Genomic DNA, 19,736 nt, shown 5'->3' on the forward strand with positions numbered 1-19,736 from the left:
TCAGCAGATAGCCCAATGTGGCTTTGCTATAACAAAACACACGCACAGAACAATGAGAGACGAGAATTAACTCCGTAACTACAAAACTGTGTGTATCTGTACAGAAGTTTGATAGATAAGACAATGCTAGTAATATAGATAAAACTAAGTACTCCATTCGTTACAATGTTTTATGTTCATTCTCGGATTTGATCAATTAAAAGTCAGGTGGCAAGAAAAGTAAAATTTAATATCTATTTTGTTATTTTTTTAAATTTACTTTAGGTGTAATATTTTTGATAAAAGAAATGAAGAGGTGTAGTAATAAATACTCATTTTCCATTACTGAATTATTAATTTTTAGTAAATATAGTTAATTCTGGTTTTCTCTACAAAACTGAATTTTTTGAAAGCTTGTCAAATTTCGTAGATGTATATAAATCTAATCGAGCGCTGTATCGATATAATCGTAATACAGCTTTGTGATACGATATTCTTATCGTTGTTGCGCAAGTCAGCCTTTGGTATTTATTTAAGCAGTTTAAAATGTTGAAAGATAAGGTAAAAACGCCGAAAAATTGTTTAAAAACAAGTTAACTACACTTTTTTTCCTCACATTCCTCTTAATTTTGTCCATTATGGCACAAAATAAAAAATGTGAATGAAATAACATCTCAGTTCTATTATTGATCGAAAAGTTAATTGGATTGTGACTGAGGGGAGAAAAAATGGATCTGAAATGCTATTTTTTACACGCATGTTTTATACTCTAATACGCAAATAAAGAATGTGAAAAAACGAAGAGCAAAAATGGCAACAGTTTACTTGTATGTATAGTAATAATAGGCCATGATAACCTATACTTAGCTTTTTCTGTCGATATTAAGATTTACAGGCTTTAACATCAAAGGCAAAATACTATAAACGCCTATGATGGATCAGCGGTATATTTACACAATTGCAACGTTAAAATTTGGCGCTCGATTTCTCGATGTGGACAGAGCACAGATAATATATTGTTTGGCTCTACAAAACATTGTATAACACTGTGCTACTTGTTAAGAAAATTAAAATACATATGTACTTTGAACACCAGGTGACAGGACAATCGGATAAGGCGTGGCCATTACTTAATAGCTACACTATTGTTCGTGTATGATGGTGGTTGAGCGTGGGTTGCGTGATGAAAAAACTTTTGCAGAACTACTAAATTTCGAAACAAAAAGGTACAGATTACTGTAATTATTATATTTATTACATAACTCAAATTAATTACTTTTATATGCGTGATTTTTTTGTTAAAGCGAACATCTATCGTGTTCCTTTGACATCGAAATCAAAGAGTAGGCCTACTTCTTTCTAAGGGCGAGGCCTGTCTTTACGTATACTACGATTAATCAAAAATGGTCGTGTGACATGTATTTCGAAAGTGAAATTACATATATATGGATAATATATTGAATTTTCATATATTAAGCTATCTGCAACAATATAATCAGATGTATTTTTAAGGTGGTATTTCTGAGAAAAGGTGTATTCGTAATTATTACTCGAAATAAGTAAAATTATCAGTTGTCACATTGTCAGAATTTTGACATTGGTGGAGGTCGCACTTGGCGGCTAATAATTATAATTTTTCAAAAAAGATACAAGTAATTTATATATACTATATTTATAACTTAATTACATAAGTATCATCAATAAATGTAGCCGAAATATAATATTAAAACCCTATTATTAATTTTAGAAACTAGTACTAAATACTGTCAAATAAAAATCCAAAATAAATTTAAAAACTTATTAAGGGACTGATATATATTTCATCGGAATTAAACGTGTCTGTTTTCGTTGCTACTATATGTTTGCGCAGTTTTAATTTATTTATTTATATTTATAAACACTGGGTTACTGCCTTTCCTGAAAATAATTCTAATATATTCAAAGTACAGAGAATTATAAGTAAAATAGTACAAAATATTATTTTGTAAAATGTATTAATATTTTAAAAACTTTAGTAACGTAAACTGGAAAACAAATCATCAGTTCAACTTAACGCCTCCTTTTGGATTTTATAGAAACATTGTCGGGGTTGGATGTGATTAAGTTGTTAGTGTTTAAGATAGTGAATCCAAGGGCTACTGGTTTCGACCCCTTGCCGCTAAATATGGGTGGATGCAAAATAATATGTATAAGAGTTACGATTAGAGTAGCCCAAGAGTTGGCGGAGGATGCTGTTGACTATTTACCTCTCCTGTAATCTGTCAATTCAAAATTAGAGTGAGCTAGCACAGAGTGCTTTTGCATAGCCTTCGCGATTATTCGATACAAATAAACCAGGAGGTTTGAGAATATATTGAAGCTGAGTGACGTAAGGGGGGATGATACAACTAGAAGACCATAGGAAACAACGTATTTGAATTAATTTAGATTATACAGACGTTTATTATTTGTGATCTAAATAAAACCACTTTCACCATGAGGCACAAAACATAAGCTTTCCTTATTTCTGGCCCACAAAGAAAGGTTATGGTTATATAGTTATAGCGCAGCTGCGGATGGTGTTTAATGTTTACTCTACCAACTGATCTGAAAGACAATATCCCCCTCTCTCAACATTTTCTAGGGAGGCATTATTTAACAACTCAAATTGCTATGTATTCAGGGTTGACTGATCTAAAATTTATACAGGCATTTCAAAACATATATTACAGATTTTACCGCCTTTGTGAAAAATTATATTCGTTTAACACCATAAAGCAACAAATTCTCTGAAGGGGATGGGAAGATGTAAATGAGTTTTGACTCAGTTTCTTATAAGAAACACATTATGAATATATTTCACAAACCTTTTAAGAACCTCAAACTTTGCATACTTCTTTTGTTTAGTAGAAAGAACTTGCTGTTTGAGATGTGTAATATTTAATATAATTCTATCAAATGGGAAAGACATGCAATACAATATTGTTTGGCCCAGCATGGCCAGGTGGTTAAGGCACTTGATCCGTAACCCGAGGGTCGCGGGTTCGATTCCCCGTCACACCAAACTTGCTCGCTCTTTCAGCCGTGGGGGTGTTATAATGTAACGGTCAATCCCACTATTCGTTGATGAAAGAGTAGCCCAAGAGTTGGCGGTAGATGGTGATGACTAGCTGCCTTCCCACTAATCTTACACTGCTAAATTAGGAATGGCTAGCACAGATAGCCCTCGTGTAGCTTTGCGTAAAATTCAAAACAAACCAAACAAAACAACATTGTTCGTTAACCAGATAATAAGTTATTTGTATCGCATATAATAATGTATTCGTTTTCAATAACTGTTTGATAGATAAGATGAATGACACAGAGAAAACTGGAGAAGTGTCTGTAAAGAACGTTTTTGAAGATGAAACTTTAAGAAATACAGAAAGCAAAAGGTTTCGTGATACCTCTAAAAACAAAGTGTCAAAAACTAATGATGGCCCAAGGATGGGTCTACGTCCTCGCCAGAAGAGGAAGCTAACTGTCCCACAGAAGATACTAAATGATCATTCGGATAGTGAAGATACTCCAGCCAATTCCTGTCAAATTAAAACAAAGACTAAATTTTCAAAACTACAGGATGGACAATATACAGAAGGAGATTCAGACAAAAATGATCAATCAAAAGCGACATCATCAAAAAAGAACAGAAGGTACACTGCTTCGTTTGCTTTTATAATGTTACTTTTAGTTTTACGTATTTTTGTTTTAACGTAGTTTATTTCAAATAATAGCGAACTATAGAATGAAAATAGTATATGTATGATCAATGAATACATCATTAAATTTTACGAAAAATTACTTTAAATTTAGATCAAGTCTGTTTGAAACTAATAAGCATGAAATTAAATCAGTAAAACTGTTGTTATAAGCCTATTTATTGACGAGACTTAAGCCTTTATAATGTATATCGAAACAATAGACATAGAAAGGAATCCTGTTAACATACATAGTAGTAATATTAATTCATAATTGTATGAATTAATAGGATTTTTTACGATTTTTTTTTGAATGGAATTGCTGTTGCTAACTAAAACGTGTTTATTATTTATGTTTTTATAAGGAAACTTTTATTTATTTTTATTGACCGTTTTGTTATTTTGATAAAGCCTTCACAATTTTTGACTGAAGGCATCCTTGTTTGGTGTTTTATACCTTGAAATTTGGATATGGTGGTTCGTAAAAAATGTATAAAAAAATTCGCTGATAATGTGGGCACTCAAGAGGTGGATTGAAATATGCCTTATAAGCAGTAATTCTTCCATTGAAGTTATTTCTCAATTTGTGGGTACAGTCTATTTCAAAAGAACCTTGAAAAGCATAACAATGAATGAAATTCTAGAAGATAAATTTTAAAATCAATACTGGAAGGACATACTTCTTATTGTGAGAAGCACTGGTGTTTTGGAAAGGATGTACTTTTTGTGGGGAGAAATGTTGGTGTTGTGGAAAGGATGCATTTGTGGGGAGAAAAACTGATGTTGAGGAAAGGATGTACTTCTTGTGAGAAGAAACAATGATGTTGTGGAAAAGAAAGGATGTCCACTTCATAGAAAGAAGTGTTGGTGTTACAGAAAGGATGTACTTTTTTGTGGGGTGAAGTGTTGTGGAAAGGATGTACTGGTAGTGAGGAGAAACACTGATGTTGTAAAAAAGAAAAGAATTAACTTTTTTCTGGGGTGAATTGTTGGAGTTGTGGAAAGGAAAGTCTGTACTTCTTGTGGGGAGAAACAAGAATGTTGTGAGAAAAGAGAAAAGTAGGGACTGTTATTTTTCTAAGTGAAAAACAAACAGAATATTTAGTTCTATTTAAGAGTCAAGTTCAGTGTACAAATTTATAAATTCTTCTGACTATGTTTGATTATGTTATGTTGTTCATTGTTGCAACACTCTCTGTAACAACAATCAACCAAAAAAATGGAATTTTTAAATTGATTTTGTATCTAAAATACACAGAAAACCCAAACAGCAAGTAATTGAGTTCACTGTGTTATTGGTGATAATACATTTACATGTATCTAATTGGGTTATTATGTTATTGGTGGTAATATGTTTACATGTATCTCATGGAGTTAACTGTGTTATTGGTGGTATGTTTACATGTATCCAATGGAGTTAACTGTGTTATTGGTGGTATGTTTACATATATCCAATGGAATTAACTATGTTATTGGTGGTAATGTGTTTACATCTATCTAATGGAGTTAACTGTGTTACTGATGGTAATATGTTAACATGTATCCAATGGAGTTAACTGTGTTATTGGTTATATGTTTACATATATCTAATTGAGTTAACTGTTATTTGTGGTAATATGTTTACATGTATCTAATGGAATTAACTGTGCTATTATGGTTATGTGTAACCATGTATCTAATGGAGTTAACTGTTATTTGTGGCAATATGTTTACATGTGTCTAATGAAGTTAACTGTGTTATTGGTGGTAATATGTTTACATGTATGCAATACAGTTAACTGTGTTATTGGTGATATATTTACATATACCTAATTGAGTTAACTGTTATTGGTGGTGTGTTTAGATATATCTAACTAATGGTTATATGGTTACATGTATCCAATGGAGTTATCTGTATTATTGTTGGTAATATGTTCATATGTATCTCATGGAGTAAACCGTGTTATTGGTGGTAATATGTTTACATATATCTCATGGAGTTAACTGTGTTATTGATGGTAATATGTTTACATGTCTCCAGTGGAGTTAACTGTGTTATTGGTGGTATGTTTACATATATCTAATTGAGTTAACTGGTATTGGTGGTATGTTTACATATATCCAAAGGAATTAACTGTGTTATTGGTGGTATGTTTACATGTATCCAATGGAGTTAACTGTGTTATTGGTGGTATGTTTACATGTATCCAATGGAGTTAACTGTGTTATTGGTGGTATGTTTACATGTATCCAATGGAGTTAACTGTGTTATTGGTGGTATGTTTACATATATCCAATGGAATTAACTATGTTATTGGTGGTAATGTGTTTACATCTATCTAATGGAGTTAACTGTGTTACTGATGGTAATATGTTAACATGTATCCAATGGAGTTAACTGTGTTATTGGTTATATGTTTACATATATCTAATTGAGTTAACTGTTATTTGTGGTAATATGTTTACATGTATCTAATGGAATTAACTGTGCTATTATGGTTATGTGTAACCATGTATCTAATGGAGTTAACTGTTATTTGTGGCAATATGTTTACATGTGTCTAATGAAGTTAACTGTGTTATTGGTGGTAATATGTTTACATGTATGCAATACAGTTAACTGTGTTATTGGTGATATATTTACATATACCTAATTGAGTTAACTGTTATTGGTGGTGTGTTTAGATATATCTAACTAATGGTTATATGGTTACATGTATCCAATGGAGTTATCTGTATTATTGTTGGTAATATGTTCATATGTATCTCATGGAGTAAACCGTGTTATTGGTGGTAATATGTTTACATATATCTCATGGAGTTAACTGTGTTATTGATGGTAATATGTTTACATGTCTCCAGTGGAGTTAACTGTGTTATTGGTGGTATGTTTACATATATCTAATTGAGTTAACTGGTATTGGTGGTATTTTTACATATATCCAAAGGAATTAACTGTGTTATTGGTGGTATGTTTACATATATACAATGGAGTTAACTGTGTTATTGGTGGTAATGCACTTACATGTTTCCAAAGGAGTTAACTATTTTACCGGTGGTAATGTGTTTATATGTATCTAATTGAGTTAACTGTTATTGGTGGTAATATGTTTACATGTGTCTAATGGAATTGACTGTGTTATTGATGGTATGTTTACATGTATCTAAAGGAGTTAATTGTGTTATTGGTGGTAATATGTTTATATGTATTCAATGGAGTTAACTGTGTCATTTGTGGTAATATGTTTATATGTATTCAATGGAGTTAACTATGTCATTTGTGGTAATATGTTTACATGTATCTAATGGAGTTAACTGTGTTATTGGTGGTATGTTTACATGTATCCAATGGAGTTAACTGTGTTATTGGTGGTATGTTTACATGTATCCAATGGAGTTAACTGTGTTATTGGTGGTATGTTTACATATGTCCAATGCAATTAACTATGTTATTGGTGGTAATGTGTTTACATCTATCTAATGGAGTTAACTGTGTTACTGATGGTAATATGTTAACATGTATCCAATGGAGTTAACTGTGTTATTGGTTATATGTTTACATATATCTAATGGAGTTAACTGTGTTACTGATGGTAATATGTTAACATGTATCCAATGGAGTTAACTGTGTTATTGGTTATATGTTTACATATATCTAATTGAGTTAACTGTTATTTGTGGTAATATGTTTACATGTATCTAATGGAATTAACTGTGCTATTATGGTTATGTGTAACCACGTATCTAATGGAGGTAACTGTTATTTGTGGCAATATGTTTACATGGTCTAATGAAGTTAACTGTGTTATTGGTGGTAATATCTTTACATGTATGCAATGGAGTTAACTGTGTTACTGATGGTAATATGTTAACATGTATCCAATGGAGTTAACTGTGTTATTGGTTATATGTTTACATATATCTAATGGAGTTAACTGTGTTACTGATGGTAATATGTTAACATGTATCCAATGGAGTTAACTGTGTTATTGGTTATATGTGTACATATATCTAATTGAGTTAACTGTTATTTGTGGTAATATGTTTACATGTATCTAATGGAATTAACTGTGCTATTATGGTTATGTGTAACCATGTATCTAATGGAGTTAACTGTGTTATTGGTTATATGGTTACATGTATCTGATGGAGTTAACTGTGTTATTGGTGGTAATATGTTTTCTTGTATCTAATGGAGTTACCTCTGTTATTGGTGGTAATATGTTTACAAGTATCCAATGGAGTTAACTGTGTTATTGATCGTATGTTTACATATATCTAATTGAGTTAACTGTTATTGGTGGTGTGTTTAGATATATCTAACTTATTGGTTATATGGTTACATGTATCCAATGGAGTTATCTGTATTATTGTTGGTAATATGTTCATATGTATCTCATGGAGTAAACCGTGTTATTGGTGGTAATATGTTTACATATATCTCATGGAGTTAACTGTGTTATTGATGGTAATATGTTTACATGTCTCCAGTGGAGTTAACTGTGTTATTGGTGGTATGTTTACATATATCTAATTGAGTTAACTGGTATTGGTGGTATGTTTACATATATCCAAAGGAATTAACTGTGTTATTGGTGGTATGTTTACATATATCCAATGGAGTTAACTGTGTTATTGGTGGTAATGCATTTACATGTTTCCAAAGGAGTTAACTATTTTACCTGTGGTAATGTGTTTATATGTATCTAATTGAGTTAACTGTTATTGGTGGTAATATGTTTACATGTGTCTAATGGAATTGACTGTGTTATTGATGGTATGTTTACATGTATCTAAAGGAGTTAATTGTGTTATTGGTGGTAATATGTTTACATGTCTCCAATGGAGTTAACTGTGTTATTGGTGGTATGTTTACATATATCTAATTGAGTTACCTGGTATTGGTGGTATGTTTACATGTATCCAATGGAGTTAACTGTATTATTGTTGGTAATATGTTTACATGTGTCTAATGGAGTTAACTGTTATTTGTGGTAATACGTTTACATGTATCTAATGGAGTTAACTGTGTTATTGGTGGTATATTTAGATGTATGTAATGGAGTTAACTGTGTTATTGGAGGTATGTTTACATGTATCTAAAGGAGTTAATTGTGTTATTGGTGGTAATATGTTTACATGTATTCAGTGGAGTTAACTATGATGGTAATATGTTTACACATCTCCAATGGAGTTAACTGTGTTATTGGTGGTATGTTTACATATATCAAATGGTGTTAACTATGTTATTGGTGGTAATGTGTAATCATGTATATAATGGAGTTAATTCTGTTATTAGTGGTTATATGTTTACATGCATCTTATGGAGTTAACTGTGTTATTGGTGGTATGCTTACATGTATCCAAAGGAATTAACTGTATTATTGCAGGTAATATGTTTACATGTATCTAATGGAGTTAACTATATTATTGGTGGTTATGTGTAATTATTATCTGATGGAGATAATTCTGTTCTTAGTGGTTATATGTTTACATGCATCTTATGGAGTTAACCGTGTTATTGGTGGTGATATGTTTACATGTATACAATAGAGGTAACTGTGTTATTGGTGGTATGTTTACATATACCTAATTGAGTTAAGTGGCATTGGTAGTATGTTTAGATATATCATATTGAGGTAACTATTATTGGTGGTATGTTTACATATATCCAAAGGTGTTATCTTTGTTATTGGTGGTATGTTTACGTGTATCTAATGGAGTGAACCATGTTATTGGTGGTTATGTGTAATGATGTATCTAATAGAGTTAATTCTGTTATTTGTGGTTATATGTTTACATGTATCTTATGGAGTTAAACATGTTATTGTTGGTAATATGTTTACATGTACATCATGGAGCTAACTGTGTTATTGGTGGTATGTTTACATGTATCCACCCTCGTTGTGGATTCCTATACGTTGTGAGGGGACCTCCCAGGGAAGGTTCTGTTCTTTCTCTTTACCTCGTCTGGGATCTAAACATCCACCCACGTGTTTGCTGTGTATAGCGACCTGTGAAGGGGAGGAGAGGATCCTGGTGGTTTAGGAGTTCAACCCTAACACACCACTTTGGCCCTGGATTCCTGTAGACGGGCAGCCTTTGGGTGGCCTCCCTCATGGGTCAGTCGGCTGGTTCTCATTGGGTGTTGTGGACATTGTGTCTGATGCTGGCGTTTAGGTATAGTGCTCACAAAACCCTGGCATTGCTGCAATGTCCTTGCATGACATTGTAGTGCATCCCCTCGTAGGGCTCGTGGGGTCAGTGGGTACCGAAGTTTTCCTTTTCTCCTATGTATCATCCGACGAAAAAGTTAAATAAAATAGTGAAATAAGTCAATAGGTAAACGACCACGTCTTGAAGACTGAGCAGCAATCTTCAACATCTGTAACACACGTACCTCATTTTCTTATATTACATTCTCTTTCAGAAAAACCTTTAGGGCAAATGTCCCCCTTTTTTATTCAGAAGGGACTAAAGGGTCTTGCTGGCTCTCCAAAGTCAGTAAAGAATCTTCAATCTAGAGACATATTTGTCGAAACATCCACATCCCAACACAGTGAACTCCTCTTGAATTCAAAGACAATTTGGGACATACCTATTGAGGTTACCCCTCATGCTACCTTGAATTCATCACAAGGAGTTATTGTTGAGAGGGATTTGAAAAACGTCCCAGAGTCAGAGATTCTCGCTGGTTTCTCCACTCAAGAAGTTTCTGCAGTGAGGCTCATCTCCACTTGTAAAGATGGAGTTACACTGTCGACAAATATCCACATTTTGACAATTACATCACCACGTGTACCTGCTACCATCAAGGCAGGTTATCTAAATTGCAGAGTACGGTCATACAAATCCAAACTCTTTCCGATGTTTCCAATGTCAGAGGTTTGGCCACTCAAAGACGTCATGTTGTGGTTCCCCGACATGTGCAATGGTTCTCACTTTTCCTACTTTCTTTCTTGCCCAAAATGGTTGGAGGAAAAAGAGGTGCAGTGTTTGAAAATGACTCATAACATTAATTATCCTGAGGCTCAGACATTGCTGTCCACCACTCTATTTCGGACATATGCTGCTGCACTTCGTTCCACAACTACAGTGGGAGTGCAGACAGATCTCTCTGTGCCTCCAAGAGAATCATTCTCAAAACAAATGAAAAGCCTTTTGCCCTCCATGGTTAAAAAGGTTGATGAATCAACATCTATGCCCATCTCTGTTCCTCCCATACATTCCAACAAACCCCAAGATCCATATCCTTTGGTTACAAATACAGGCATTTCTTCAGATACATCTTTTTCTTCCACCCTCAGATGCAAAGCAATCACTTGTCCACGTCCTCAGTCACTGGAATCTCCTTCCAACAACAAAGACCTGCCCAATCAACCCAGGGCAGGATCCTTGGAGGTCGATAAACCTCCTCCTTATAAGACAGTATGGAAAAAAGACATGGTCGTAAACAGAAGGGTTCTCCAGCCACTTCACCTACCCATCATTAAAAATGGCCATCTTGATACAATGGAACTGTCGAGGTTTACGTTCTAATCTCGATATCAAAACACTGACTGCTTCCTACCATCCTATATGACTTTCCTTACAAGAAACATTTCTGAAACCTGCCGATACAGTCAGCCTTCGGCAGTTTTCTCTGTACAGGATGAGTACATGGAGGGGTGGCACTGTTGGTTGATCGGCATGTGCCCACCCTGTCCTTGTCACTCAACACACCCTTGGAGGCCATAGCGATCCGTGTTTCTTTGGGTCTTATCCTCTGTTTGTTCTCTCTACCTGTTCCCTGGAGAGACATATGATCAATCAGACCATGATGCTCTCATTGAACAGTTGCTGTTCTCCCTTTCTAATCCTGGGGGACTTTAATGTACATCATCCCCTCCGGGGAAGTGCTGTTATTGATAGGAGGGGTCGCTCTGTGGAGTGTATGCTCTCTGATCACAATCTTTCTCTTCAATACTGGTTCTTCCACTTATTTTCATGCACCTAGTCAGTCCTTTTTTCATGGAGGGTTGACAATAATCCACTAGGCAGTGATCATTTTCCTATACTTTTGAGAGAGACTGACTGTGGTCGATGCCACCCTCGCCGTGTGCCCCGGTGGAAGCTGGATCAGGCAGACTGGTCCACTTTCACTGCTCTCGCAGAACTTGATCCTGCCATCGTGAGTGAGCCATCATTAGATGACTGTGTGGCAGCAGTAACTGACTGTATTATACAAGCAGCTGCTCAATGTATTCCTAAAACCTCAACATGTTTTCCACGATATCCTCATCAGTGGTGGAATCCTGCCTGCCACATGGCACAGAAGGCTTAAAATCGGGCCTGGGATACTTTCTGTAGATATCCCTTACTTTCGAACTGCATTGTTTTCCAACGTGCCCGTGCACATGCTAGGTGGGTAAGACGTCAAAGCCAGAAGGAATCTTGGATTAAGTTCACAACTAGCGTATCTTCTACCACCAGTTCCAAGGTATTATGGGACAAGATTCGAAAGTCCAGTTGGCACTACAATTCTGTCCCCCTCTCGATCTTACTCTCTGATGGCCAAGAGGTATCTAGCACTTCTGCTTGTTCCTCCACTTTCTTGGCCATCGAGACTCGGGCAGAGCATTCACCTCTTTCCTTTCGAACTGACTTTCTCTTCAACTATTATCATCCCTTTACACTGGTGGAACTTACAAATGGCCCTTCATCGGTCAGGCAGTACATCTGTTGAACCTGATGATGTACACTATGACATGCTGCGCTATCTCTCTTCTGCTTCTCTTGATATTCTTCTAATTGTTTTTAACCGGATCTGGCAGGAGGATGTTTATCCTAATGCCTGGTGCCAGGCTATTTTCTTATCTTTCTGTAAGCCTGGGAAAGATCCCAAGATTCCTTCAAACTACCGTCTAATTGCTTTGACGAGCTGTCTCTGTAGGACCTTAGAGAGGATGGTTAATGCTCGTCTTGTTTGGTTACTCGAATCAAACAACCTCCTCCCACCCACCCAGTGTGGGTTCTGACAACAGCACTCCACCACGGACCACCTAGTTCGACTTGAACGATCAATCTGAGAAGCCTTTCTCAAATGACATCTTTTATCAATATTCTTTGACATTGAGAAGGCTTATGATACAATATGGAGGTATGGCATTTTGCAAGACCTTCACTTTTATGGGTTACATGGCTATTTGCCCATTTTTATTAAAATTTTTTTAATGGGCAGGTGATTCCAAGTTCATGTGGGTTCAACACTTTCCTGTTCTTTCCTACAGGAACTTGGAGTCCCTCAGGGCTGTGTTTTGAGTGTCACACTTTTCAGTATAAAGATAAATGTCATCACTGAACAACTCTATCTCACTGTTGCAAACAGTGACTCTATTTCGACGACTTCCACATCTCGTGTCAGTCATCGAACATGAGATATATTGAGCGGCAACTACAAACTGCCCTCGATCGTGTACTGAAATGGACCATGGCGAACGGCTTTAATTTCTGTCTCTCTAAAACCGTTTGCATGAACTTTTGCCACCAACGGGGTATTCATCCTGATCCTGAACTCTGTATTGGTAAAGTTTTGCTGCCAGTGGTTCCTGAGACCAAGTTCTTGGGGCTTATCTTTGACCTAAGCTGACCTTTATACCACACTTAAAGTAGCTACAGGTCAAATGAACAAGAGCACTGAACATCCTCCGTGCCCTGTCTACCACAAGTTGTTATTGGTTGTAATATGTTTTTATGAATCCAATGGAGTTAATGTTATTGGTGGAAATGTGTTTATATGTATCTAATGGAGTTAACTGTGTTACTGATGGTGATATGTTTACATGTATCCAATAGAGTAAACTGTGTTATTGGTGGTAATATGTTTACATGTCTCTAAATTGAGTTAACTGTGTTATTAGTGTTATCTATACATATATCTAATTGACTTAACTGTTATTGGCAGTAATATGTTTACATGTGCCTAATGGAGTTAACTGTGTTATTGGTGGTATGTTTACATGTGTCTAAATTGAGTTACCTGTGTTATTGGTGGTATGTTTACATGTACCTAATGCAGTTAATTCTGTTATTAGTGGTAATATGTTTACATATATTCAATGGTGTGAACTGTGTTATTGGTGGTATTATGATTACATTTTCTTTCATGACTTCTGGGTTATCATGAACCATGAAACCAAAATGTCATGACTTTTAAACAGTTTATAAAGCTGGTTGGTCCCTCACAGATTTGTAGTTTTTTTGTTTTTTTTGCCAGGGTTAGAAAGAAGGTTTTATAACCTCATTAAAAAAAACAATCAAACAGGTGAAGTCTGTTGAATTAGCCACATGGAGTTTGACCTCTTACTACAAGAAGGATGTCAACATATCAGAGTGGCTGCTGAATCATTCTTGGTTTAAACTATTTTATGAAGAAAAGTCTAGAATTTTGGTTCAAATGTCTCTCAGAGTGGAGAACTGGAAAATGGGAGATATATACCTGAATATTTATGGTATTGTGGAGACAAAGACGTTTCTTAGACAAATGCTGAGTTGGTGCAGGTTTTAAGTTTTTTGAATGTTCTTATTTGTGCTGTGGTTTATTTGTATTATTTAAACAAAGGTACCTATACAATGTAAGTATATTTAAAAATTAATTAGAAGTAGAATTTTTCTTAGGATGAGAAAATAAGTTTCCATTGTCATGTTTCTGTCTTTGTTTAACATTACAAGTTTCTCATGTTACAGCTCTAGTGTATTGATTTTAAATCCATTAAAAAATAATTATTTTGTATGGCCAAGAGGTGGTTGTTTGTGAGACCGAGATGAGATACTGTTAGCTCAGTGCAGACAGTGTGAAAGAAGTAGTAAACCTATTATGTAAGAACTGAGTTCCAAAACAAAATAACTGCTTCTTTTTTAACTTTTTAAGATTTCAAATCTGAATGTTAGAATCTGTTGTCAGTAAGCTAATGGCCACATCAGCTAGAAAACAGAACATGAACTGTGATCAGTATCAACAAATTGTAAAGGTACATTGAAGAACACAATAATATTTCTAGTGGAGCCTGAGTAGTGATAATTATGTACAAATTAGTGAGTGAAACTGTTAAATTGGTTATAAAAAAAGAACAGAATTGATGGGTTACTTAATTATTAACTCTAGTATATGGTTAATAATTACAGTAATATATCAGTTGGAGGTAAAATATTTGCCAGTTAATTCGAAACAAAAAATACTTTACATTATATGTGGCAGAAGCTAGTAAGATTGGAAACTAAAACAATTAAATGTAAGAAAAATTAACTGCAGGTGTTTTACCCACACCTACATAGTTTGTATGTTGCACATTTAATTACCTGCAGGTGTTTTATCCACATCTGTCTCAGTTTGTATGCTGTTCATTTAACATCAGAGCATATAGAAATAGGTTTTAATTATCTTTTGTCTTCCATATATCACTGGCCAAGAAACCATTAGTCAATACCAAAAATTGACAGTTGGGTAAAGCAGGGAAACTGTTGCCTGTTAACCTGATTTTTACTCACACATTTTAGGCCTAAAAATTTATGTTCTTCAAGTTTTTTCTAATGTATGTTTATTACAACTGATTTAAGGAAATAATTTTTCTTTTTAATTTTTTGTTTATAGAAAAAAAACTGGTAGGTGATAAGATTATTTCTTTTGATGCTTAATAGATGTCAGTGTCAGATTTGTGGAAAGTGGCTCTCAAATCCGATTAAGTTGTCTCATCACCTTCGAATCCACAGTGGTGAGAAGAAATTTAAATGTGAAGTGTGTGGAAAAGCTTTCCGATGGGAGTATTCTTGGAAAAGCCATTTAGTAAGTGTAGTTATAAAGTATTGACAACATAATATATGGCTCTTGTATTCAGTTGTCATAATGTGAATCAATACAATAATCCTCTTAAATCTATAAATTCAATATATACAAATTTAAAAAAATCATAATTATTTGTCTAGTACTACACTTGTTTGGCTCACTGTATGTCTAGTACTAAAATTTAATTGACTCATTGTGTGTGTAGTAAACCTCATTGGATCATTATATATCTAGTACTTGTACATGTAACAACAAACAGTAGATAAAATATTTTTTGTGTGTTCTGTTGAAAGTAATATGACAAGAAGACAGAAAAGATTGAGTGTAGGTTGAAACAAAGTAAACTTTGTTATTTCATGTTTTACTGCTATCTTTATGATGAGGGTACAAGTATAATTGTGGCAAATAATTCTTAACAAATAAAAACGTTTTTCTCTACTGTACTGTGAACCAGTTAATACTTAATTGTAATAGTTATGATACATAATGTCCACAAGACAAATAAATGTTCTTTTTCTATAGTTAAGCCACAGTGAAGATAATCCTTACCAGTGTGAACATTGTGGTGTTAAAGTGACCAGCAAAGGGGCCCTAAACAACCATATTTTGCGTGTTCATAGTAATCCGGACAGAAACTTTGAATGTGAAAAATGCAGAAAGCGGTTCTTATCTAACTCTGAGCTTCAGCAACACTTGTTCCGTCACACCAGTAATAAACCATTTATGTGTGAGTTCTGTGGAAACTCTTTTCGTTCCAAAGGTAGTATGGAAGTTCACTACCGTACACATACTGGAGAAAGGCCGTTTGAATGTGAATTCTGTAAGAAAACATTTGCTTATAAAAACTCTCTTGTTGGTCACATTAGGATCCACACTGGTGAACGTCCTTTCCGGTGTAACTACTGTGGGAAACAATATCGAATGAAGCATGAGCTAACCAGTCACATGATTGTCCACAGTGATATCCGGCCATACAAGTGTGACCAGTGTGAGAAGACTTTTCGATCAAAAACTAATTTTAAAATGCACAAGGACTTTCATAAAGGGATAAAACCTCACGTATGTGAAATATGTGGTAGGTCATTTCTGTCAAGAGGAAATATGGGAAAACATGTTCGTAGGCACCGTGGAGAGCGACCTCATTCTTGTGATAAATGTGGCAAAGCATTTTTTGAAAAACAGGAACTGAAAAACCACATGAAGACTCATACAGATGGAAAAAAATCTCGTCCAAGGAAAAGATGTCCTTCTGTAACTTCCAGTAGAAACAGCAAGTCTATGGATGTTTTTCAGTATGAAAAAGATCCCAAGATATCTTCAGATTTTCAACAGGAATCATTTAATGTTGTTCTTTCAACCCAACCTAATGTGACCATCCATCACAGTCATTTTCCTCAGACTCAAGATGGTGAAAGCCACTTTCCATCAAACCATGGACAAGAATCTCAAATAATTAATCACCATGGAGGAAATCTTCAACAGTTTCACACTACTAGCCATGAATCTTCAGGTCTTTTAGAAAAACGCACTGCATCTGTTCACAGTGATACGTTTACTACAGATTCACACTTTGTTTCTATGTTGCCAAGGCCAAGTTCTGAGAGTCAAGTGAACATTGTTACTTCTAACCATTCCTCACCTTTGGGTCCTAATACCATGGAAAACCATCATGTGATTAGTGTTTCAGATACGCACATGCCTTCACTTCCTCCACAGTACTCTGTATCAAGACCTCCAATTCCAATACAAAACCAAGTCAGTGGAATATCTACATCAGTCCTGCCAGTTACTCGGGAAGAACAACACGAGATTCAAGTTCCACCTGGAAATTCTCTTCAAATTCTTGTGGTCAGCCAAGGAGATCAGCGAAGTTTGCAAGGAAACCATATACCTGTTCTAAATGTTCACAGCAACCGTTTACAGGATCTCCAAGTGAGTGAATTTCACCAATTGACTCTTGATAAAACTACCAGCTCTATGTTAGAGATTCCTGTAGGTCACAACATACCTATTCCAGTGTCATTAATAGAAGCTGACAGACACCAGACTGAGTTCCTGCAGTTGCCAAACAGAGATCAAAGTTTAAGTCGCATGGCTCGACCAGCTGATATGGTAAATCCTAACACCTTTCAGAACTTGACTACACCAAGTGTACTTGGCTATGATAGTCATCAAGCTATGTTTGTAGAGGAATATGAGAACTCGCACGTTCTTACTCAGGAAGTGCTTTTTAAATGCAAGTTTTGTAGAAATGTTTATTCATCTCAAGCAGGGGTAAAGCGTCATTTAGTGGAGTACCACCGATTTGAACCTGACCGTGTTCATGAGTTTGTTACATGAAAACTACTAGCTGGATAGATTAATGTTTGACAGGTCTGTCATAGTTTTTACCATTATAATGCAGTAGAACAGTTCATTTTCTCTGTTCATTAAGTTTCCATGGGTGTAATCTCGATTTATTGTTGACGTTGCAAGAGCCAGTATTTTTGTTAAAGTTAGTATATTTTGGTGCTTTCTATGTTATTGAACTTGCTATGTCAGTCTCATACCTTTCTGTGAACAGTATTAGACATTATTATACAAAGCTGTAGATAACTTTGTTGAAGTAAAGGAAACATGCTCAATAACCTGATGTATGAAAGTTATTAAACCTTTTAAAGTTATGATGTTTGGTAGAGAACTTGTACAGAAAACTAATGTATTAAGTTCAGTATAATATGGAATTTCTTGGTTTTTCATGTATGCAAGCAATGTGAGTATGAAAACAAAATATTAGCAGATATGCAGATATATAAGTTTAAATACTGTGTACATATATCTAGATATCCATAATGATTAAAATTTAAATATCCACATAAAACTTGTGTACATTAGGAGATATGTAAGAGTATTTAACCATAACTGTAGCAACAGGAAAAACAACACTTGAAATGTAACTAAGCTCATGGTTAATAAAAATTAGACAATGCTTACCTGGTAGGTAAAGATTTATTTTAATTCTATATTGTCACAATTAATGACCAGGATTAGCTGAACTAGATTCATTGCATGAGCAGTTATAATTCTTATAACCAACACCAGGAGGTATCACAGGAGGACGCTACTGAATGTACATGTTACACAAATAAGCATATCGAATTCATATCATTCAAAATAAAATTTAACACATTCCTCAAAGTTCAACTACTGGTACTGATAGAAGAGTCCTCATGAGTCAAGTACAACTTGTAAATAATTTGTTACATCATACCAGTTGAAAGTGCTTAGATTAGCTAAGATACAAATAAATAAATGGATAACATAAACCAGTGCACAGTACTGTGAAAACATTATTAAATTGTTGGTTATAGTACTTAAAATATCCACGTGTGATCAGAACAGGCTCTAATGGTACTGAATGTGTTAGATCTTATAGAAACTGTTGTACAACACAGTCTCATACTGTTGTATCAACACAAGAATTCTACAACACATTCCCATATTGTTGTATAAGCACAAAAATACCACAACACAGTCCCATATTGTTGTGTCAACACTATTATTCTACAACACAATCCCATGTTGTTGTATCAACACAAGAATTCTACAACACCGTCCCATACTGTAGTATCAACACCAGAATTCTACAATACAGTCCCATATTATTGTATGAAAACCAGAATTGTACAACACAGTCCCATATTGTTGTATCAACACAAGAATTTTACAACATAGTCCCATACTGTTGTATCAACATCAGAATTCTATAATACTGTCCCATATTGTTATATCAACACTGGAATTCTATAACACAGTCCAGTACTGTTGTATCAACACAGGAATTATGCAACACAGTCCCATATTATATATATGTAAAAATGGCTGGTATGGGTTGAGAAACTTTTTTATGTAGAGGAGCGAACAATGTTTCAACCTTCTTCAATCATTGTCAGGTTCACAAAGAAAGAGGTAACTGACTGATAGCTGACCACATGTTTGAAGGGGGTTGTGTAATTGAGTGTAGCGAAAGTAGAGAGTGTGCTTAGATGTTTAATTATATTTATTAATGTGGGTATAAAGGTGTTCCTTTGTAATGGTTTATTTTGGGCTTGAGTTGTTGTATAATTAAGGCTTCTTTAATTTTGTTTGTTTATGTTTGTTTCTTTATTCAGTATTTGGGTGTTTTTTATGGTTATTTGTGTTTATTTGACTTGAGTGTTCGAAAATGTGTGAATGTGACTTTTTATGTTCTTTGAATCTGG

At 34.6% G+C, this 19,736-nt stretch overlaps 1 protein-coding gene across 1 annotated transcript; it reads left to right on the forward strand.

Annotated features, from left to right (window-relative positions):
* The first annotated feature begins 1,073 nt into the window (after positions 1–1,073).
* Positions 1,074–18,465, forward strand: LOC143225399 (uncharacterized). Its single transcript, XM_076454740.1, has 4 exons — positions 1,074–1,205; positions 3,305–3,650; positions 15,351–15,495; positions 16,018–18,465. The coding sequence occupies exons 2-4, from the start codon at positions 3,310–3,312 to the stop codon at positions 17,833–17,835; spliced, it is 2,304 nt and encodes a 767-aa protein (XP_076310855.1). The 5' UTR covers positions 1,074–1,205; positions 3,305–3,309; the 3' UTR covers positions 17,836–18,465.
* The last annotated feature ends 1,271 nt before the right edge of the window (positions 18,466–19,736 follow it).

The sequence above is a fragment of the Tachypleus tridentatus genome, chromosome 9 (assembly GCF_004210375.1).
Source record: "Tachypleus tridentatus isolate NWPU-2018 chromosome 9, ASM421037v1, whole genome shotgun sequence".
Classification (NCBI taxonomy): domain Eukaryota; kingdom Metazoa; phylum Arthropoda; class Merostomata; order Xiphosura; family Limulidae; genus Tachypleus; species Tachypleus tridentatus.